This window comes from Rhinichthys klamathensis, unplaced genomic scaffold, assembly GCF_029890125.1.
Source record: "Rhinichthys klamathensis goyatoka isolate OS25496 unplaced genomic scaffold, OSU_Roscu_1.1 h1tg000189l_1, whole genome shotgun sequence".
NCBI classification, from domain to species: domain Eukaryota; kingdom Metazoa; phylum Chordata; class Actinopteri; order Cypriniformes; family Leuciscidae; genus Rhinichthys; species Rhinichthys klamathensis.
Window position 1 is genome coordinate 605,060 of NW_026606716.1, and position 24,442 is coordinate 629,501.

The 24,442-nt window shown below is 40.1% G+C and overlaps 1 protein-coding gene across 3 annotated transcripts in view; it reads right to left on the reverse strand.

Annotated features, from left to right (window-relative positions):
* Window positions 1–577: 577 nt before the first annotated feature.
* LOC130095247 (NACHT, LRR and PYD domains-containing protein 12-like) overlaps window positions 578–24,442 on the reverse strand; it is a 79,903-nt gene continuing 56,038 nt past the window's right edge. For 2 of the 3 annotated variants that reach the window (XM_056261935.1, XM_056261934.1), the window contains one exon: window positions 578–2,519. In XM_056261935.1, the coding sequence (XP_056117910.1) occupies window positions 578–2,519 (1,942 nt within the window). Of the gene's footprint in view, window positions 2,520–17,930; window positions 17,950–24,442 lie in introns of those variants that run through there. The other variant, XM_056261936.1, reaches the window with a different exon arrangement.

Below are 24,442 nucleotides of genomic sequence, written 5' to 3' on the forward strand. Positions count from 1 at the left end.
AGGGAGGAGTTTGATGACTGTAGGACTGAAGCCACAACTGCACAGTACTGATCAGTGAGATTACATTGTGCCAATCTGAAAAAATTGAGGACTCTGGTTAAAGAGGTATACTGGTGTGCTGATATCCCCACCAAATTGCAAGATTTCCTTGATTAACCAATTTTTAGCATAAAGATAAAGATGATTTTTCACTCTCTGGTCTTTACAGCGGAAGGATCCAACAATTAAAATAATTACAGTATGTGACATTTTATGAATATTATGTCACATATTATGTGTAAGCTTAAAAAAAAACTTTCGTTAATTTAAAACTTTATTGTAAAAAAGTTTTTTTAGATGAATTATGTCATTACATGTTTTTAATAGACGTTTTCTTAATATCAGAAACTGGTAATTGGCTGTGATTTTTTCCAAATGTATTAATCATTAATTGGTTTGAAAATGAAAACAACACTTAACAACAGTCATTTGTGTCTTATGACTGTGAACAAAATTCCAGAAGACATTTATCAAACCTTCATTACAACTTTTGTTAAACGTAACTGTGTTCATATTGTAATACAATACATCATCACACTCACAGAGCTTTTCGGCAGTTCCTCACAGCAGGTAACAGTCTCTTTCGACCTTCTTTTGATTTGAATGCATAATTTTTAAGGTCAAATTCATCCATCACCTCCTCTGACATCAGGATCATGTTTACCAAAGTTGAACATTGTGCAAGAGAAAGGTTTTTGTTTTTTGTTTCAGATTTGAAAAACGACTGCATTTTTTCAACAACAGAATTTTTCTTCATCTCAATCAAGCAGTGTGACAGATTCATCCATCTTTCAGGACTGATATTGTTTTTTTGAGCTCGTTTGAGGTTTTGGATTATTTTCTTGATGCTCTCTGGGTTGTTCTCTGTGTGAATCAGCACATCCTGTAAGAGTCTCTGATTGGACTCCAGTGAGATGCCATGAAGAAATCGAAGGAGAAGATCCAGGTGTCCATTTTCACTCATCAAGGCTTTATTCATTGCTCCTTTAAGAAACACATCCAGTGGAACATTCCCAGACTGAGTTCTGGACTTTCCTGTAAGGAATATTTTCAGAACTTCATTTTTCTTGTGTAAATAGCAGAAAAACACATACAGTGCTGCAAAAAACTCCTGAAAGCTGAGATGTACAAAGCTGTAAACCTTCCTGTGATAAATCACAGATTCCTCCCTAAAGATCTCAGTGCAAATCCCAGAATACACTGAGGCATCCGTGATGTCTATGCCGCTCTCAATCAGGTCCTCCTCATAGAACATCACATTGCCCTTCATCAGCTGATTGAAAGCCAGTTCAGCAAGTTTCACAATCACTTCTCTGTTGGACTGCAGGAGTTTATCTGGATCTCTCTCTTCATACTTCTGGTTCCTCATACTAGTTTGAATGAGGAGGAAGTGTATGTACATTTCAGTCAGAGTTTGAGGGATTTCTGCACTGAGATCTTGTTTCAGGATATTCTGAAGCACAGTGGCTGAGATCCAGCAGAAGACGGGTATATGGCACATGATGTGGAGGCTTCTTGCTCTTCTGATGTGTGAGATGATTCTGCTGGCTTGATCCTCGTCACTGATTCTCTTGCTGAAATATTCCTCCTTCTGAGACACATTGAATCCCTGAATTTCTGTCACACGGTTGATGTAGTTTGAGGGGATCTGATTGGCTGCTGCTGGTCTGGTGGTGATCCAGATGAGAGCAGAGGGAAGCAGATTTCCTTTAATGAGGTTTGACATCAACACACCCACTGATGAAGACTCAGTCACATCAGAAACTTTCTCACTGTCTGAAAACATCAGTGTAATTCTGCTTTCATCCAGACCGTCAAAGATGAACACAACTGTACATTCATCATAAATCTCTGAGTCCAGATCTCGAAGTTCAGGATGAAAGTCCATCAGAAGTCTGTGAAGACTGTACTGATGATCTTTAATCAAGTTCAGCTCTCTAAATGGAAGCACAAACATGAAATCTACACCCTGATTGGCTTTTCCCTCGGCCCAGTCCAGAATGAACTTCTGCACAGAGACGGTTTTTCCGATTCCAGCGATGCCTTTAGTAAGAACAGTCTTGATTTTGTCTTTCTTCTCTCTTCTCTTCTCCTCATATCCTAGTTCAGGTGAAGGATCAAAGATGTCATTGCAGTTGATTGGAGTGTCTTGGAGGGTCTTGTAACTTTTCTCCATCTGTAGCACCTCATGTTCTTCATTCACTCCTTCACTATCTCCCTCTATGATGTACAGCTGTGTGTAAATCCTGTTCAGGAGAGTCTGATTCTCTTGTAGTTTGATTCCCTCAAATAACCTCTCATACTTGTTCTTCATGCTGGTTTTGTGCTGGTCTTTGACTCTCTGCAGATCATCATGCACTGGCTGGTGGGAATCGAGCTGCAGGGCTGCTTCTGTGTCATGATGACTGATGTGTTTCTGACAGGAGGAGGATGAGCTGGTCTGACAGGACACATCTCTGATCTGCTCAGCTCTCCCACCACTGGAAACACAATAAGAAGAACAGAGAGACAAAAACAAACAGAAAAGAATAGAGACATGTTATTATATATTTAATATGACATTTCTGATTTGAAATCATACCACATATAGAAAGAAGGGTTTATTAAAGTCTACTTTTAAATATATCATGATTTCTATTTATTATACCCAAACAATTTCTTGACATCCCATATAGAGTTTCCTCAAGGTTATTTTTTAGGACCGATGGTAAGTTAGTAAGATACATTTTGCCCCTATTTGGTGTAGATAATTACCAGCATATTTAAAGGATTGTTTGAATATGATATTGATGCATCTAACCCAGGTGACAAAAATAATGTCTGTGTAAATTGACATGTAACAGAGAAATGGTAGAAAGAATCACAGAGCCTGTTGAACACTAGAAGCGTAGCAGAGCAAAAGCAGCACAAAAACTGTGCTTGTGAGGAGCTGAATTAGTGCATTCACACTGTGATTTCAGCAATTCTGGCAGCATTTCTAGAGCCAACTGCAGCTGATGGTGTTGGTAATCCATTTTAATTTTGAACATGAAAAATGCAATGTTGCTTTAACTGAGCGTGAACAACACAGCAAAAATAGACTCGACACAGAATCGTACACAGCACCACTGCTTCTGATCTTGCTACGCATTGTCGTGCGCCTCATCGTGCCGTGTCAAAGTTCGAATTTGTTAACATGGACGCTGAGAATAATATGCACTGTTTACCGTTCTGGTGTGAAACAGACCTAAGAAAGCACACATATACACGTAACAACAACAATATATAATTAGTTCGTCAATATGAAGCACTAAACAGTAAACAGAATGCACTCTTGCTTAGCTCATATTTTTTGTAGGGTTCATAAAAAATAAAAAATAAAAGGTATTTGGTCACAATCAGCTAAAAACCTCTTGTGTTAAGTACAAAATAAATAGAATAATGAAAAAAAAAAAACTTTTGCAGAGATTAGTTTGCTTTGCGTATGAGAGTTAATTAACATGCAGTGACAATGGCAGATGCACAAAGTTCAATATTACACTTTTTCAAGAAATCACAGAAAGATGGGTGAGGAGGAGAAAAAGAGCCATCTACATCTGACCCTTCTTCACCTTACCACAAGGAGGCGGCAAATGAAGAGACAACTGAGACTTCCTATTCCCAGAAACATTTCCAGTGTTTCATCACAGGACTGTAGTGAGACTTCCACAAGTCACGACACAAATCGGCACAATGCCAAATGATCATTATAACAGCGGAAACAACTTAAAATACTCTGTTATTTAAGGTCATACAGATAAGAGTAAGACATCATGTTATTTTACACTCACAATAAAAAGAAAACATTGTGCTTTTGTAAAATAAAAAAAAAGACAAACAGGATGGCGCTTTCTGCCTCATAAAGGTCATTTACAGAAGTGTTTAACCAGAGCTCTGCTAAACTTTTGTCAGTGTGTGTGAACAAGGACTCTCTGTGGTTCTGATCAGTTCTAATCACCTGTGAATATTTTTTGAAGATTTGATATATTGAAAATAAATAATTTTTCACATCTAAGAATAACTTCCTCATCAGCTCTCAGTACTGATTATCAAACGACTGGTGTTTATCTCAACAGATCTCTTCTATGGATAGTAATTGGGTGAATATTTATTGAGGCCTAAATGTGTTAAAGCTGGAGACTTTGGCACAGTCCACATAGGTATTGTTTTCAATGATTCATCAAGTACTCAGCAATAAAAATGTAAAACAGGGCAGGGCTGAGCGATAACGTTTTGTATGTGTGTGAGACAGAACCCCTTGTTTGTGTGAAGTGAGAGTTTGTTGTGTGTTTGTCTGTATGTGAGGTTAATCTAGGGCTGTACGATTAACTGAAATTAAACAAAAATCGTGATTTAGTGCGATTATGGATTTAATTAATTAATGACTTATTAAATAAAATGAAATGTCATGGTGAATCGCAGCGCTGTGATCAGAGCGGGTCAATCAGTAAATGCCGTTCTATCTCTACAAGCGCTGTGAATTTAAGTCACTTTTAACATGCATTTGAAAAAGCAACAAGCGCCAAACATCTTCCCAAACTTGTGATGAGTAGCTTTACAAACCTTTTGCCCAACAAAAGAGAACGTAAGTTATGAATATAACTATGGATCTGTGAGACCGGAGGATGACCGTCACTACGGTCTAATAGGATGATAACCTTCGTTCCGCCTTCTCGCGAGACCTTATGTAAACAAAGTCATGCCCATGACCCCGGAAGCGGAACTTCACGCACTATAAAAGGCGAGTTAAACTTCCGGCTCGTTCTCTTACCTTGAACGCCCTAGTGTTTTGAGCGACAAGGATAGTGACAGTCATCCTTCGGTCTCACAGATCCATAGTTATATTCATAACTTACGATCTGTTTCGACCTCACTCTGACCGTCACTACGGTCTAATAGGATGACTCATGTCAACAGGGTCGCAAGGAACTACAGACTCTGAACTATCCAAACCTCGCTGGGCTACCGACATCAAAACTGCAGTGCTGACAGGCGCTGTGCTAGTTACGTCAACTCTGTAAAATTTTGAAAATGTACATGGTGTAGACCATGATGCTGCAGCACAAATCTCCCCCACTGAAACTCCTTTTAGCGCAGCCCAAGAAGTAGCTACACTTCTGGTTGAGTGGGCCCGTATTCCCATAGGAACTGGTAACCCACTTCCTGTATAAGCCTGGGAAATAACCTCAACCAACCAATGTGATAAACGTTGCTTAGAAAGTGGACACCCTGGTTTGGCCCTCCCATAGCAAACAAAAAGCTGAGAATGAGACTTCCTCAAGGTCTGAGTAAAATTAACATAAGTGCGTAATGCCCTTACTGGACAAAGGGTGAGCAAATTCTGCTGATCTGCCTGTGAAGGGGGTTGAAATTGAACTACCTCCAGAACTTGATTCCTGAACTGAGAATTAAGTACTTTTGGTAAAAAGGCAGGGTTGGGCCAGAGCGTCACCCCTGTGCCATCCGGCCTCCAACGTAAACAATCCTCACTAATAGATAGCGCACACAATTCTCCTACCCTTTTAGCAGAGCATATAGCCAAGAGAAAAGCTGTCTTGAGAGACCAAGCTTTAAAATCTGCATCTGCCATAGGCTCGTACGGGGGCTTAGTGAGAGAGTCTAGTACAAAAGGCAAATCCCAATTGGGTACCCGCAAAGTGCGATTTGGACATAAGCGACCAGCTCCCTTCAGGAACTGACCTACCAAGGGATGTCGGCCTAATGGCTGGCCATCCACTCCCCTATGAGATGCTGAAATAGATGAAGCATAAACCCTGATTGTACTGGCCGCTTTGCCCTGATCCAGTTGAGCCTGCAGGAATCTAAGGACAAGTGGCACAGAGCAGGTTATTTGATCAACATTCAAGACTAAACACCACTCTGAAAAAATTCTCCACTTTATGGAGTAATTAGCCAGAGTAGATGGAGCTCTGGCGTTATTCAGTGTCTCGAGTACCGTTTCATCTAGCTGTTGAGGGACGGACTCTGCAGAGGCCATACCCACAAATGTAGTGCCATCGGGTTTGGATGCCAAATCTGGCCGTCTATTTGGGATAGGAGATCTGCCCGTGATGGAAGTTGCCACGGAGGACCCTGAACCAGCTGAACTAGGTCCGGGAACCATGGTCTTCCCGGCCAGCGTGGAGCAACTAGCAGAACTGTGCAATGACCCTCCCTGATCCTCTGGAGGACCTGGGAAATCAGAGGAAAGGGGGGGAAAGCATATAATAAGCCTCTCGGCCACTCTTGTGACAGAGCATCCAGGCCTAACTGCCCTCTTGTACAGTGAGGGAGTACCATCCCAGGCAATGGGTCGTCTCCTTGGAAGCAAAGAGATCTACATGAGCTGTCCCGTATCGGGTCCAAATTTGGGCTATTATCTCCATGTGCAACCACCACTCCCCTGGGAGAGGCCCTGTTCTGGACAAAATGTCGGCTGCTCTGTTTGTCACACCCGGGATGTGGATTGCTCTCAGTGAGGACAGCCGTGGCCATGTCCATGTCAGCAGGTTCGTTGCCACCTGTAGACAGCGTAGGGATTTCGTCCCTCCTTGGTGATTTATGTGGTAAACTGCTGAGGTACTGTCCGTTCTCACTAGCACATGCTTGTGGTGAAAAAATGGTATCAGTCCCTTGAGAGCGAGATGAACAGCCCTCAGTTCGAGCACATTTATGTGTTCTGATGACCAAGGGGGATCCCATTTTCCCCTTACTGATCTGCCTTCCCAAACGGCTCCCCAGCCTGTCAGTGATGTATCTGTTGTTATCACTTCTGTGAGGAAGATTGCATTCAGGGACTGCAGCTGAAGGGTAGCTAGGGCGGCTGAGATCACCCGAGTAAAAACTCTCGGTGCCAAAGACAGGCTGAACGGTAGCACTTGGAAGTGAAAGGCCTGGCCTTGGAAAGCAAAGCGGAGGAAAGGCCTGTGCTCTGGACAAATTGGAACATGGAAATATGCGTCCTTTAATTCCAGGGACGTGAACCATTCTCCTGCACGTATGGATTGCATTACCATCTTTGTATGAATCATTTTGAATGGAAGAATTTTTAAGTACTGGTTGAGGTGCCTGAGATATATAATGGGACGATGACCGCCATCTTTTTTTGGAATTATGAAATAGGTTGAATAAAACCCAGTTTGCTGTGCGTTGAAGGGAACCTTTGTGATTGCTCCTTTTTGTAAAAGAGCACCTCTTCCCTCAATACGGGCTCCAATAGTGGGTCCTTGACAATAGTCATTCTGACCCTTGAAAACGGGGGGGGGGGGGGGGGGGGGGGTTCTCGTCGAAACTGTAGCCGATAACCGTGAGTTATTGTGGATAAACCCACTGGTCTGAGATCACTCTCTCCCAACTGGCCCGTGAAAGTTGAGAAGAACAGTCAACGGCCAGCCCCTATGCAGGTCCGCCATCACGTCCTGTACCCTTTCGTGAACCTCTCTGTTGGGCTCCCCCACGGGACTGAAATCTCCTCTGGGGATAAGTTGCAGGATTTTGTCTTTGGCCACGAAAGCTCTGCCCTTGAACACTAACCAGATTGCCACTCATGTGTCTAGACCAGGCAGGTTGCTGCAGCCTTTGTGTTTCTCGAGCCCTTGGTCTGAAGACTGGAGCTGGTTTATGGCAAGCCCGCTGAACAGCTTCTCTCGTTGCAACGGAGCGTTCCGCCTTATCCAGCACCTCCTGAGAATTTGAATTAAAAACGTGACCGGGAATTACTGGCAAATTCATTAGTTCGCTTCGTATGGTCTCTGGCAAAGAGGTTTGTGCCAGCCATATCTGTCTATGACATAAAACAGCCGAAGACATAGCGTCCCCCACATCACGGGTCAATTGTGAGTGGGCTGCCAGAGCAGAATCAACAAGGTTCCTAGAATCCTGGTCATCCGCACTTACTGTTTTCCGTAAGGCTGCTAAGGGGATAGCCAAAGCATTACCTGTACGAGCTGCACGTCCAGTGGCATTAAAGGATCTTGAGATCAGACGATCAGTTTTCGCACACTCCTTCTTGGGACAGCGAGGGTTAGCAGATGCATAAGCTGGTCCCAGTGTTGTCCATGATGTTATTTCTTGTTCTACTGGTGGCATGTCCCCCAGACCAGTTTCTTTTGGGTAACAGGCATTGGCCAACCGTCTGCAGCCTGCATTGAATTGAGGCTTCTGAGATGGTTTCTTCCATGTTGTCCTCAACATTGAGGTATAATCATCTGCCACTGGAATGCAAGATGGAGAATTAGTCTGAGGTATGCCTTTCCAGACACCCCCGACGGGAGCTGGGTCAGGCACAGAAGGCTGCAAACAAAGCCTTTTTGCTGCACTAAATACTCTAGCCACAAGAGTATTTGCTGGAAAATCATTCCTCCCTGTTGATTCGCCATCCACTTCGGCAGAATCTGAATGGGGTCCCTCTCCTTGGCTCCCTCCTTCTGCCTGCTGCGCATTATCAACTAGCGAGTGAGGAGCACGAAGGGATAATACATCAGCATCTTCTGTGTCAGTGTCAGGATTACCCGGCTGTGCAGGTGGAGGAACGCCTTCCTGACCAGGAGGTAGTGATGGTGAAAATGAGTGACGGGCTTCAACTCTGTCCATTCTCTGTGCTAAACTCTGAATAGCAGCCAGGATCTGTAGTTGAGTGTCTGTGTTGGTACCCTCTGCTGGTGGAGCAGGAGTTGGGGGTTTAGCCACTTCCACCACCTTCTCATGGCTTGATCGGTGTGGTTCATGGTGCTTGCGAGAACGCTTATGACTATGCCTGTCCGATGAGCATACAGTACAGACGTACTCTCCCTACCACGCTCAAGTACAGAACTGCATACTCTATTAGCGCGGTGAAGTCGTTCCCCTCTGGGCAGGTCACAAGCCGCACTGCAGGGATTATCCACATCCTCTCTTAAATGAGCCATCCCCAGGCATGAAGGGCATTCCCTATGCCCATCACGAGGGTCCATTGGTGATTGGCAATATCGGCAGCAATGAGAGGCCATGCCACACACAATCCCACTGACTGCGTACAGCCGTGAAGGATATATCAAGCCCACTCAAAGAAAAAATGACCTGCACTAGTACGCGAACGTATTTAGCAGGCCTATATCAAACCCCAACAGCTGCGAACAGTGATATAGGGCTCCAAAGGCACAATACTCACCAAAATTTTGTAATGAAGTATATTCACTAGGTTATTGATGGATACTCTGAAAAAAAACAGAAATAACCCATAATATTGAATGGCTAGTATGTTTAGAAACTAGTCTCAGAATATCTGAATAGTACCATAAAATAATTCTCAATTCATAAGCACATAGGGTATAACATTAATTGAGTGCTTGCATTGAACATTGAATGGCTAGTATGTAGAAACTAGCCTCAACACCAATAATAAACTAATCACAATTCAAGCACATACAGCAAGAAATAAGTGATTGCACAGATAATACAAAAATAAAACACCACAATTCACAGGGACACAAGGCACCTGCACCACTTGGGTGATGAATTGAATGGTGAATAAAAATATTAATTCGGTTCCTACCTGTACCAGGTCTCTATAGGCGAGAAAGGTAAAGAGAACGAGCCGGAAGTTTAACTCGCTTTTTATAGTGCGTGACGTTCCGGGGTCATGGGCATGACTTTGTTTACATAAGGTCTCGAGAGAAGGCGGAACGAAGGTTATCATCCTATTAGACCGTAGTGACGGTCAGAATGAGGTCGAAACAGATCATTTAATCGAGTGTTTGAAATAACTTCCTTTTGTGGTCTGACGATGCTTCATATCACAGAATTAGGGAGACTACTATTATTTTATAGTATTCTATACAATAGGGGTGTAACAGTACACAGAAGTCACGGTTCGGTACGCACCTCGTTTTTGTTGTCACAGTTCGATGCGAGTTCAGTACTTTTACATGTCCGGCCCCCCAGATTCCTGATTGCTTAAAATAAAAAATTATGGAATTGTTGATTTGTTACTCTAACTGTAAGATTGATCAATGCTGTGCGGTAAAACGCAATGGCTGTTTTCAAACTTATTGGTTTGATTAACGTGTTGTGCGTAGCCTACGCTGTCATTTTCTTTGCGCGTGAGAGTTATTTAAGTTGCGGATGAGAGAGAAGGTGAAAAGGAGCATACTAATTTTGTCAGCATAAACAACTTAAAATACTTCATTTATGGTCATACTGTAAGGCTCCAGCTTGTGATGACTCTCCCTGCCTGTAGTTGGCGATGACCTGTAATGACTCTCCTAGCCACTAGGTGGCCCCAGCTTCTGTAAAATTCATTGTGTTGCCACTCTATGAGGTTCATTAGCTTGTTTGTGTTGGCCTATGTAAGCATGCCTCTTTCTTTCAGTTGTGTTCAGTCTTGAGCCTACTATGCTTGTATTTTCCTTGTCAAGAAAGCTAAGTCTGTTGTATTTTTGGATTTGTCTTTTGCTCATATTTTATTTCTAGGAGGATTTCTGTGGAAGCTCGGATTCCTTTTTGTTGTACTTTTAAACTTGGACTCTTCAGTAAAAACACCTCTTGTTCAGTCATTTAAGTCTGCAAGTTATTCTTCTGCTCTTGGGTCCATCTGCTGTTTGTAATCCACAATAGCCCAGTGGTAAAGAAGCTGTTCAGTTGACCAGAAGACCAGAGTTCGATCTCAGCCTCGACACCCATCACACACACAGACATAACTCGAAACTTTAAAGGGTTTAACTATTTGTGAACACTCACGATAAAAACAAAACATTGTGCTTTTGTAAAATAAAGAAAAAAAATCAGTGCGGCGCTTTCTACAGCCCCGGTTTCCTTTTCGTGAAGTTAGGGGAGCAAACATTAATCATAACTCAGCGTATAGGCTACTAGCAAGCTCTTGCGTGCTATCTGAACTCTTGTTTTGGGTTTGGTGCGTAGATCGCCTCTTTTTCCTGCTGTGGCGGTTAGCAAAAAGCGCTGCATTACCGAGCGCCCCCTTGGGTGGGTCGCCTGTGACTGACTGTTTTCGTCATCTGACTCTATTCACCGAGACATGACGTCCGTACCATGACGGTTCAGCATGAATACATGTACCGTTACACCTACTATTCAGTGATAAAGGCTATGCCGATTAGCATTACATTATATAAATATACTTTATTCTTATGAAGAGATGTCTACAAGAACACAGATAAACCATATATTTTTGCAATAGCATGTGTATTGTCTTCATGTTTCATTAGTCAAAACGTCTCTTTCTGCGTTTTATTCTGCTACAGCAATAGCTGAATGATTTTGTTAATATAAGGGATTTCCTGGAACGTCAGAAGATTTACGACTTCTATGAATCTCACTTGTGGACTTTCTGCATTAGGGCGCCCTCCGGCTACGAGTATGAATGATACTCAGTAATGCTCAAAAGACCCTATTTTGGGTAAAAAAATTATAATAATTATTTATTGTGGTTGTTTTCAGATATTGAAACAAACGTTTTATACTTGTGCTACAATTGTGTGGCCTGTGCTACAAAACTTTTAACCTCTGTAGCACCAGTGCTAGGTGCAAAAAAAGTGAATGTACAAGCATTGCATAGATTTAAAACATTTTGATATCAGATCATTGAAACACATGTGACCACATGACATTTCTATTGGAAACGATACCCATCCTGAATGTTTCACAGTGAAACACTAACTACTCGTTGCACGCTCGCCTAACACATGAATTATGATCAATCACAGATGATTCCTCTTTATCCTTATCACTTGCTTCCTTACACTTTCATACATAAGCCGACATTATTATCTACATTATCATACTCACACAGGGTCAATGTTCACTGCACTATCACTGAGATTACGAGGATCAATCATGGAGATGTTACTCTTCATGGACACACAGTCAAATACTTGAGAAGCTGCTCTCTTTCTCTTCCTGTTGATGATACTGAGAAAAAGACAAATATTTCAGATGGATGCAAATGATCTGTCTGCACTGTAAAACTGAACAGTTTATTGATACAGACTTTAATCAAAATATGCCATTGTGAGCATGTTGTCTTTGTTGTTGATACTTGGGTACTTATTGTAAAGTTTGGAAATCTCAGGCATCTAAGAGTTAAGGGAAGAGCTCAAATGTATTTCCTTCATTTTTTGAAGATAATATAAATATAAATTTAGTCTTATCATGGTCCCATTTAGTGCTGCATGAGTGAATCAGCACTGACTTCAGCTGAATAATGACACTGTTTTCTTAAGAGCTGCTTTACAGTAGAATTGAACTCTGTTTACATCACTGAATAATGTTCCTGTTTATCCCTGTAAAGCTGAAACAATCTGTATTGTATAAAGCGCTACATAAATAAGGGTGACTTGACTTGACCAGTGCTAGGGTGCTGTCGCAGATACCCGAGCCTCAAAATACCAGCTGTACCACAGTATTTACCATATGGAAGTAAATATTCTCACATTTAATGCAAGAGCTGAATTCATTTGCGGCTGGAAGTGGCAGAATAAAACGAAACACAGGTTATAATGTGATTTAGTGATCGCGATACTTAAGCAGGTATAACCCTTATAAAAGCTGTCATGACCACAATAGTCCCATTAACATGTTCTTATACCTTAAAATCTCTCTAAGGATTTATGTCTCTTTGTCTCGTGTTGTTACTGTCCATATTAACTCCTTGTGAGACGTTCTTTTCTATTGGCCCTCACTGTAAAACCCAACAAGTTAGTAGTACCCCAGAGTGCAGTCTGGACGATGGGGCGGGGCGACACTTTTGGGTGGGGCGACACGTGTCGCTCCGCCCACCCCCAATTTAATTGGTTTATAATATCGCAATCTTATTGGTGTAAACGATTCAGGTCTGAGCATGCGCATTCCTTTATGTACGATTTTGTGAATGATTTGGCCGTATCAAAGAAATATTAAATGCTAACTTTAATCGTATCTTATTATCAGTTTACCATGGTAATTTTTGTTAATATCTATTGGCTAATACTTTATTATACTTAAGACACAGTATAGATTAGTTATTGTTTAAAAACGAACGCTTGGTGACGTTACTTGTACTTCAGGGAGATGTTTTACATTAGATTAGTGCGTCATTCACTTGCCTTCTTCTTCATATTTCTATCAGGATCGGTGGATCAGCACAAACTCGGGATTTTACGCAAATGATGATATTTGACTGTAAGAATGTAAGCAGCTGATTTTAAATTCTAAAGGATGACCGTTTTTTGTTGTCATTTTTTTTTACGAGATTGTCCATGCTTGCATTATTTGTTACAAAGTGCAAATAAAATGTTTAATGGCAAACATGTTTCCTGGTTGATTACCTGTTCATACAATATGAGGGCCTATTGGTTCTGTAAAGCCCTATGTTATATTTTTTAAAGATTCATGTTTTCTAATAAGTGTCAACCGGTTATGTACGACTGTCTATCTGTGACTGTGACATCAGGTATATTAAAAATCCAATTGTTTATTCATCCACCATCGCGTGTTCATGTTCATGTAGGCTAACTTACTGGATAAAAATGGTTACAAATATTAACACTCACATATAGGCTAGCTGCATAACCATAAAAAAAACACACTGCTATAAATCTGTGCAATTATAATAGGCTGTAATAAAATAAATAAAACACCCAGCAGAGAAGTGATATGAACATGTAGGCCAATTGCTTAAATACGCTCTTGAGCACATAGCCTACATTACAATATTTGCAAAAAAAACAAACAAACAAAAAACATTAAAAAAAAAATGTATTTTCACATTGCAGCGCTGCACGGATTTTACCATTGTAGGCCTACGCACATAACCCAATGGCCAGAGCTTGCTATTTGGTAGCCTGTCTTATTTGTCACCGTGGTTTTGCTTTAAAATAAAATAAAACAAAACACACTTTCGGATTTATCCTTTGTTTTACTGAAATACAGGGAATTATCATAATTTGTGTAAAATCCCGAGTTTGTGTTTATTCACTGATCCTAATGGAAAAACGAAGAAGCATAAACGAATGATGTAAAATTAAGGAGCTCTGCATGACATGCGGAAAAATATTGTCTAAATCAGCCCACATAAAAATTATCTCTCCTTTGATCTGCCAGTAATTTCATGCAGTCATGCTCATTGCAAAAGTGGCACTGACTTATCTGCAGGGTAAATTAATATAGTATAGCTAGGCTAAATCTCAAACAGTGTATTATTTATCAGCAACATATTTTGTGATATCGCCAAGCCATAAAACTGCTCAATATTAAAACTTACAATATGACTTTTTGTAAAGCTGCTTTGAAACGATGTGAATTGTGAATACATTTTGACAGTAACTTCTTCTAACTTGATTCGTAAGTTAATCAAAACATTATCCAATTGATCGTTGCTGATCTCGCAATGGTTATCACTTAATATAGTACGGCCAAACAGCGTCATAGATAATTCATAAACTCGTACATAAAGGAATGCGCATGCTCGTGCCTCAAGCGTCTATGCCAATAGGATTGCTGTATTATAAACCAATAAAATCGGGTGTGGGCGGAGCGACACGTGTCGCCCCACCTAAAAGTGTCGCCCCGCCCCATCGTCCAGACTGCACTCTGGGGCTACTCACAAGTTAAGCTAACTCATTTCATTTGAGGAAACCGATTGCCTCAATTCATTTAAGTTTACAAAAAACAATAGTTATGAGTACTCTGAACTTATTTTAATCGAGGTCACTAAAACAATAATATTTCTTAAAACACAATTAAACTTTACACTGCATTTAATACTGTATATAGCTGAAACTTCACTTTATTGAGTAAAAACAGTGAAATGACAAACTTTAAATGAACACAGAGCACTTGCAGTTACTGCTAGCTCACAATATCACACACAAAGTCAAATCCAATGAGTTAAGCTAACTCATTACATTTGAGGAAACCGATTATCTAAATTCATTTAAGTTTATAAAAAACAATAGTTGTGAGTACTCTGAAATTATTTCAGTTGAGTTCAATAAAAGTAGATATTGCAGTCAAGAAATTAAGTGATTAATTAAGTGATTGTTGAGCAGTAATGATGAACACCTGCTGTTAACATCACTGAAGGAGAGAGAAACACAAGAACTACAACTGACTTCCAACCACAACATTAGATGAAATCAACTGAAGATAAAATATGTTTAAATTAGTGCTGGGCAAGTTAACGCGTTATTATCGCGTTAACGCATTTATTAATTAATGCCGACAATTTTTTTTGTCGCACGTTAACGCAGTTTTTTTATTATTATTATTTTGAAAGTCCGTTGCTCACTGGCTCTGAATACAAATAGGCCTACAGTCAAACCATGATCACAGGAGGGGTGGGATGTTGGTCAGCCAGCAAATAACCCACCCAAACAAGCAGTGGAGAGGCTTTGGCAGGTTCTCTCAGGTGAACAGAAAGGGAGACAGCGCTCCGCGAGTGAATGACAGGCGCTCTATGGATAGTAACCATGGCAACGGCTTCTGTGCGCTACGCAGCTGTAGCCTTTTTAACTTAAATTAAAATTATACATAACTTTACCTGATAGGCCTGCGTTTAGTTTAGCGGGGATGCTCTGCCATGTGAATTCCCTCCTGTTGATGTCCTGATAACTATTTAGATTCTGGAAACTCACAAACAGCGAGCCGAGGATCAGTCTCTCTTCCAATGATTTGTGCTGCGCGTCGTGTACAAAAAGTTAGACAATTCAACTTCGGCAACGCGCGGGCGCGTGCGTGAGGCGAGCATGACCGCAATAGTTTCACAGGAACGCAACCGCTTGTCGCTGCACCTGTGCTCAACCACTTCACCTCAATGTAATCTTACGTGGGAAACCATGGCATGCCATGACCAAACCTAAGCTGCTATCAGAGAAGTAACGTTGGTCGACTTATATCTGTAGTGATCATGACCCTTTGACTACATAGACTGTTTCTGCTGCTCCCTGATACAAGATACCTGTTCAGAAAAAAAAGAAAAAAGAAAACTGGACTCGTTTTAACTAGCTAGATAAAAGGTAATGCCCTGGCAGTGGCAAATAGCTTTGTTTAAATATTTGATTTGATTACGTTAATGTTTAAGTTGAGATTTACAAGAAATATTTTATTGCTACAGTGTAAAGGGAATACTGCTGGTATAAAGCACCTTATTTGTTTAAAGTTTTTGCAAACCACATGTTATTGCACTTTTGTAGCAGTACATTTAAATCAAAAGTGCGCAATACACTACTTTAGAATTCATTATTCAATTTTACGCGTAACAATGCGATTAATCGCGATTAAATTTTTTAATCGTTGCCCAGCACTAGTTTAAATCTCTCAAGATCTCAGAGGAGGATTGAACAACTCCACAAACAGAATTACCAGCTTCACTTATTACTAACCAGTTTGACTTTTATCATTCTCTACAGAAGTTGTTATTGTAAATGAACAGAGGTTTAGATGAAGATGATTTATTGAGTTTCATTTAAAGACACCATGATAGTGGTCAGTGTTTGCTTTAGTTGGGCTCTTGACCTTTGACTTTATAACACCAGTTTTTCCTATGGCTGCTGTAACTGAGTGTTTATATAACACATTTGTTATGGCACATTTGTTATGCTTGTGTTTTTATGATGATTTATGGAATGATGAATCATCATTTGGTGTCTTGATTCTCTGATTTTTTCTAGAGAATAATCTCTGATTAAACAGGTGATACATAACTTGTATTATTCATTATAAAAGAACTGTGATTCTGCTGTAAGGCCCATTGTTGTTACAATTAGATTTTAAAAACCTCTATGGTATCATGCTGACTTACACAGATATCAAGAATCAGTATATGAATCTCAACAATGGTGACCATTAAAAAACGATTCATGCTGCAATGCATGCTGGGAGCCATGGATAAGGTTTGTATTATGGTAGTACCCAGCATGCATTGCAGTATTAATCGTTTTTTAATGGTCACCATTGTTGAGATTCATATGCTGATTCTTGATATCGGTGTTAGTTTTGGTAATGAATTACATTTTCTGTAAAATCCTTCATACTATCTGAAATTCATAACATTGCTAGTTCTTATGTTGTAGAATCTTAGTTTCGAATACAACTAATAATATAATCAGAGATTAGGCTCTGAATGAGATCAGTGAACCAAGTCATTAAGTGATGATTGTCATTATCAAACCTTGACCATCATCACCCGATCATACTTTTCCTTGAATTTTGTGCAATAACAAATGTATCATAAACACTCAATTAAAGCAGCCAAAGAAAAACTTGTACTCAAACGTCAACGGTCAAGAGCCCAACTAAAGCAAACGCTGATCTCCATCATGGTGACCTTAAACCTTGTATTTCTTGTGTTTCTCTTTCCTTCAGTGTTGTTAACAGCAGGTGTTCATCACTAATGATCAATCATCACTTAATTAACTTAACTATACAATTATTATTTAATTATCATTCTGGGATCTAGAAATGTTCTATAACTCATTCAGTTTGAGTTCTGTTTTAGTCACTCAAGCCACCTCAAGTTTTGCTATTATTTGAGTGCAGTGAACTCAATTTAATTGAGTAAGTATTACTGTTAGGTTTTATTCAAGAGGATTCCTAAATACTTTTATTTAATTTTTTGTTGTTGTTGCATATAGTATCTTTTCAAATATAAACTATTGCTTAAAACTGCCAATAAAATAAACCAGGCTACATTTAATTTACTAACTATACTATAAAAATAGCATGTTTGGGGTGTTTTTCAAATATTTACAGACCTTAATAGCTCTTATTTATTTTCTTCTTTTTGCATTTACTATTGCAAAATTTCAGAGAAAGTTACTTTTATAAGTGATTCACCACGTAAAGTAACTTCACATTCAAGTTTTTCCCTACAGCAGATAGTTCATCAGTTTCATGATACTCACGCAGGGTCAGAGGTCACAGCAGGTCCATCACTGAGTTTAGGGGGCTCAAACATGGACACACAGCTGGATACTGGAGTTTCTGCTCTCTGAGTGTGAACAGACGCCTCCTCCTCTCTCTCCTCACACACACTCATTTTACAGGAAGTTTGCTTCTTCTCTTCCTCCATGATGTGAGACTTGATTTCAGACCTGTGTGGACACATAGGACACAATACACAACTGAAGTCAATTAAATCAATTTAAATTTACTCTATCTATAAATACAAGGTTTAAAGTAAAGCAGATTGTCTGTATGTGCAATTTCCTTCCAATAGATTGAGATTTGAGAATTCAAAAACAAATGCGAAAAAAAACCATTTGGGTGCGCTGATGTGAGTAATGTGTGACACCCAGTCAAAACTTCACCTTTCACTGATTCTTGAGATAAGGGGCAAAACATGTTTTAGAAGTTCGTTTTTATTATTTAATTATACATTATTAATCATTTATATATTTGTAGACAAAGGTCTCAGCTAAATGAACCATGTAAGGGAACAGGTTTTTCTAAAAATGTACATTTATTCACTTCACAGCTTAATTTGTCAACTCCGTCAAATGCAATAAAAAGCATGTTATTTTCACTTGATTCACCCAACAACAGTCTAAAGTCTTCAATTATCTAATAATTGGTTTTCGGTAAAGAAGCTAAGTGATAAACTACATTCTCTAAAAAAGTTGTATAACATTTATTAAAAATTCCCTGGTTAGGGTTATAATGAACAATCCAGTTCCTAAATTCCTTAATACTTTTTAAATATTAAACATAACCAACGTCCTTAGGTAAATCAGACATAACATCATGTAGTTCAGTTGATGTTTAACAAAATAAATGGAAAAAGAATAAAATATTTATTTCAACATTCACAGAAACCTTCATCTGTTAGTGTTAAATACTGACGGAGTTGACAAAGGTCCACAACTGATTGACTGGATAACAAATTAAGACAACCAACTACTTTTAAAACTAATATTTAATTTAATACAACAATCTTTCCAGTGGTTTGTTGTTCTTCTTTTAGCGGTCTCATTCTGGGTCTCCAGTAGCTCACAGAACACAAGAAGCGTATGTTAGGTTGAATGTAATGGTAAGCATTATTATTTGTGCCCTATAGCAGCAACAGAAATGTTCCCAAAGTGAATCCAAAGGATCTGTACCCTGTCTTTAAACGGATCAGTTATTTGTGCCTGACCTGCATGACTTAAAGGGTACATATCATGCTTTTAAATCGTTCCTTTTTACATATAAATCACATTTGTAGTCTATATAAAGCGGAACTGCAATGCTTGGGTCTGAATTCCTCATTATTATAGCTCCACAGGCCCCTTTTCTACCCCTTTTCTGATGTGCATCTGAGAGCAACTCGTTTTGGTGCGGTCTCTTTAAATACAATTGAGACACTTCATACCCCGCCCCCGGTGACACCATAGACAGGGTGACACTCGGTTCAACTCCACCCCGTTCGGCCATTTTTGTAGTTTGATAGCAGAGATACGATTATCTAGCGGCACAGAAACGTTTTATTCACACGTTATTAACAAAATGTCGACAACGGAAGACTTGTCCAGCCAGCCTTACATGTTCTAGCCAGAGTCGGAGCCGGAGCGAGATGAAAATGAAGACGACGAACCTGCAGAACAACGTCTTCATATGGATGTATCGCAATGGTGTGTTACTGTATTTACACATGAAACTTTGGTCTTCCGACCTTTTACCACCGTGTCGATTTATTTTGATTAATATGTGCGAGGGAGAGAGAGCAAGACAGCGCCTAGTTTGGAGACGGTGAATTCTTGTTTACACTTTCGCCTGGCTCCGAAGAAAGAGAGTGCGCGCGCGACCGGGTCTCTCTCTCTCTCTCTCTCTCTCTCTCTCTCTCTCTCTCTCTCTCTCTCTCTCTCTCTCTCTCTCTCTCTCTCTCTCTCTCTCTCTCTCTCTCTCTCTCTCTCTCTCTCTCTCTCTCTCTCTCTCTCTCTCTCTCTCTTTCAGTTAAACATGCGCCCTGTCACAACACAAGCACGCACGGCAGTTCATCTACATTAGACGGTGTAATGAAGCGTGTGGGTTACATCCAACAACCGAACATTTTAACTTACCCTCTCGTAAGTTCTGCATCCTTTAGCTTGGACTACAAAATTGCAGCGAGAAATACAAATGGCGGATTGCTCGAAGTGGTGCGCCGGAAGTCGATGTCCTTATTTGGCAGTTCCGCTGCAAATACTGTGACGTAATAGTTCAAAACACGTCATAGAGAACAGAAAAATCGGAACAGGTTGAAAAATATGACCAAAACAGAATATAAAGATATCAACGAAGCACCTGAAGAGAATCATTTAAACTTTTCTGTACTTCTAAACACTCCAAATATACAACAAAATGCATTTAAGGGCTAAAAAAATGGATTTAGCATGATATGTCCCCTTTAAGCAGTGGGAAACTGCCGTCAGACATGTTCACTCTCTGTGAAGTCCATTACATCAGGGTTTGCTATTGCTGTGATCTCATGTGAGTAACAGGTTGTAAAAAATGATGTGCACAAATTAATTATTTATAATAAGAACTGCAATATTCCTTAAAATTTGAATTATCAATTTTTATTTCATAGTGACAGTGGATGTAAAGATGCTATGTGAATACGGCATGTACAATTATTATTATTTTTTTATTATATAAAATCATGAAACAACATTAGAACAATTCCCCATAAATGCAATAAAAATGGAAAGATTTATCCCACAACTATTTACAGAAACTAATACACCAGGGTGACAGAGTTGTCTTGTTAAAGCTGTGACAGCAGAGACTTCAACATTGTTTGTATAAAATATTTTTAAAAAATATCAAACTTTCAGGACTGTGTCCTACTGATCCACAATGAAATAGGAAAGGGGTCTTCAGAGGAAGATGACCATGATGACAATAAATCAATGCAGTCACTAATGAAAAAACAAAATCACAGTGTGATTCGGTTGCTTTTCCCAGTTTTGTCAATTAATAAAACAGTTCAACTTATAAAAAAACATCTCCTGACAATTTGACAATTACAATCACGTGTTTGAGTTTGAGGTGTTTAAAGTCAAATTTGCTCCCTAGTGATACTACAGCTTTGAAACGTTGTAACGAACTTACCGTAACCTCTGAAGACATTCCTGTTTTTGAATCTTCTGAAATGACTTCTGCAGTCATCTGTGATCTGTCACGACTGCTGTGCTTTCGGTTTCATCATATGCGTTCGGTTAAAAAGCTCCGCCCCAAACTGAAATGAACGTGATGACGCTATACTCCAGGCTACTATGGCAAGCCGTATTAGCATTAAATACCCCGCTGTACTACTACGAGTTCTGACTACTCAAAATTCAACTTACAGCCATCTATTTTACTATTTTGACTCGCTGTAATTGGAATTAAGATATCTACAATGTGATTATAAATATCTTAATTCAAATTACAGCCATCTATTTTACAATTTTGACTCGCTGTAATTGGAATTAAGATATCTACAATGTGATTATAAATATCTTAATTCAAATTACAGCCATCTATTTTACAATTTTGACTCGCTGTAATTGGAATTAAGATATCTACAATGTGATTATAACTAGTCATTACATTCGAGATAGCCTATCTATAATGTTATTTTGACTAGTATTCTTTCATTGGCTTCCATTAGGAAATATTTTCTGATATCTTCAAATGAGTTTTCAATTGTAGAAATTGCAATTAAAGTTATCTACAACTGATTTTGTACTAGGCATAATTCTAATTAGATAATAAAAAATATATATATAATTTGAGATATCTCTAACTGGTGTTTGACGAGTCATAATAGAATTTAAGATATCTTTAATTCACAATTTTTTAAAATATCCAAAATACATTTGTAGATATCTGAAAGTAATCAATTACTAGTCAAATGACAATTGTATCTTGAATTGGACTTTGACTATAGGCAAAACTTAATAAGAGATATCTTGAATTGGAATTCTCCCTAGTCAAATCTCATTTAAAGATATTTGCAATTTAATTATGGATATCTCAATCTGATTTTTGACTAGGAATACCTCTGGAACACCTCTACCTTTGGAGATATCTGCATTTAGTTTTGTGACCAGAAAGAATTTCAATGTAGATCTGGAATTAACATTCGTGCCAGTCAAAATGACTTTATATCTTAAACATGCATGCAAATACACATTTGCTAAGCCCCACCTCAAACATTTTATTAACCAATCCAACCTTGGAAACTGTTGTCATTCGCCATTTTGTCTAGGAATTGAAGGACCTAAAGGTCCTGCATCTTTGGGTCATTTTAAACAGCTTTATACAGAAGTAATTCATAAGTATGTAAACAAAAATTTAGCCGGGGCACGTGTAAAAGTGACGTATGCAGAGAAGACTCAAGAAGGTTTTTGGCCTATTCTATAAAGTAGGATAATGTTGAGATGATGTGGATTAAATTGTGTTCCATTGTTTTTCACTCTTGTCTTTTCAAAATATATAATAAATAAATTCAGACGAGCAGTTTGCGGTCCTCGTTCTTTATTGAACATTACACTCCAGTTGGTGTTTTGCAACATGATTCTATTAAAATCACTGACCTTTTACCATATGAATGTGTCACAAGTGACGAAGGAAGCGGAACAAATGTCCGCTGGAAGTGTGTTCCCCCCGGAACAATATCAGTGAGACACCGAGCCGGTTCCGCTTGTTGTCGGTTTCCATGACAGCGGCAGCTGATGAGGCAAACGGTATCAGGTGCGGGCGATTGGTGTGAGGATCGGCGATAGGGCTACGGGGCCGAATGAAGCAGTTAAAAGGAAAAGGAAGAGGAAGTTGAGGGTGGTACTCCCCCGGGAGAAATTGTTTCTTTGGCAGTAGCTTGAATTCGCTGGGATCTTGGAGAGGGCTGTGAGGATTTGGCTGGATTAAGGGTGCAACGGTGATGTGTGTGAATACAAGCTGGAAACGTGAACTGGATGGGAAGTGGGAGAATTGTGGAGATACAGTCAAGACTGGAGAGCGCCATCATTCCTGAGAGGAAGTTAAGTAATGAAACATCGGATCTGTGTGAACGCATGCCTTGCACTGAGTTGAATAAGGAATGGTGAAGTGTATCGATTACGAGTGTAACTGTCACTTAAGAGTGTGAACTGAGTCATCATTGAAATCCTGATATCTTCGTCTGAGTGTGAGAGAGTATCGAAGACGCTGTTTTCCATGATGCGAGAAGTCATCTGCCTTTCTTCATCTCCTGAGTGCTGATTCAGCGTAACAGTGGAAGGATTGATCATTGGGTGAGTGCTGGCCTTATTGGCACTGAGAGTGAGAGTGGATATGCAGTGCCCGAATTGAAGTGTCACACAGTATTGGATTTGACGTGAAGTTGCAGTGTGTGGATGTATATGTATATTTAACTGCCAGTATTCTTCAGTTCATATTCTTGCCCAGTGTTTACTGAATAAAGCCTCAGTGTTGAATGTGCATATCCCGCTCGGGCCATAACCCCCCGCTTCGATACTGAAGGGAAGCGTGTTTGTCCCGTATAACTTGTCCTGTCTATTTAAATAGAAGATTTCTCTGCTATTGCCTTGTGTGATGCCCGTTTTAAGGAGGGATCCACCCTAGCCTCAGCGCTGTCCGTTTAGAGCCACACAGTCTAGCCGTAAGCCCGATTCTCCATCTTACAGTGGAGTGTGCCTGCACCTGTATAAATTGCTCTGTCTGTTTAAATAGATGATTCTTCTGCTACTGTCTTCTTGGGTGATGCCTGCCTGAAGGAGGGACACACCCTGGCCTCAGCGCTGTCTACTTGGAGCCACACAGTCTAGCCGTAAGCCCGATTCTCCATCTTACAGAGGCGTGTGCCTGCACCTGTATAAATTGCTCTGTCTGTTTGAATAGACGATTCCTCTGTTACTGCCTTCTCGTGTGATGCCTGTCTGAAGCAGAGGCCCGCCCTGGCCACGTCGCGTCAGTACAGCCATCCGCCCCAGCCGTAAGTCCTTGCCCCATTGTTAAGGGAAGTGAGCTTTTAAAAACTGTCTCTGTTTCTGGAATAGAGGATACCTCCGCTAATGACTGAACCCCGCTGAAGGAGAAAGAGACACGAGGGACCCCGCACCTGCTGTCCAGCGACGACACGGGAGTGCGCCCTGCCCTGAGGAGATATACGTACCTGGCTATCCACCTGACTGGCAGAGAGTTCCCTCTTGGCCCACAACCCCCGTGCTGATCACATCCGGAACGATTAACGGTCTAGGAACATCCCGTCCCATCTACCCACTTGTCCTCCAGTGAGGCTCCTCCACCCTGCTTGTCCTTTGGAGAGGTATACGTACCTGCCACTCACCTGTCCGGTGGAAGAGTCCCCTCCTAAGTCTTCAGTCCTGGTTCAGGTCTGTTCAGACATCTGTCCGCTTGTATCACGCCCAAGAAGGTTTACTTACCAAGATACTTACCTGCTTGCTGGAACGGC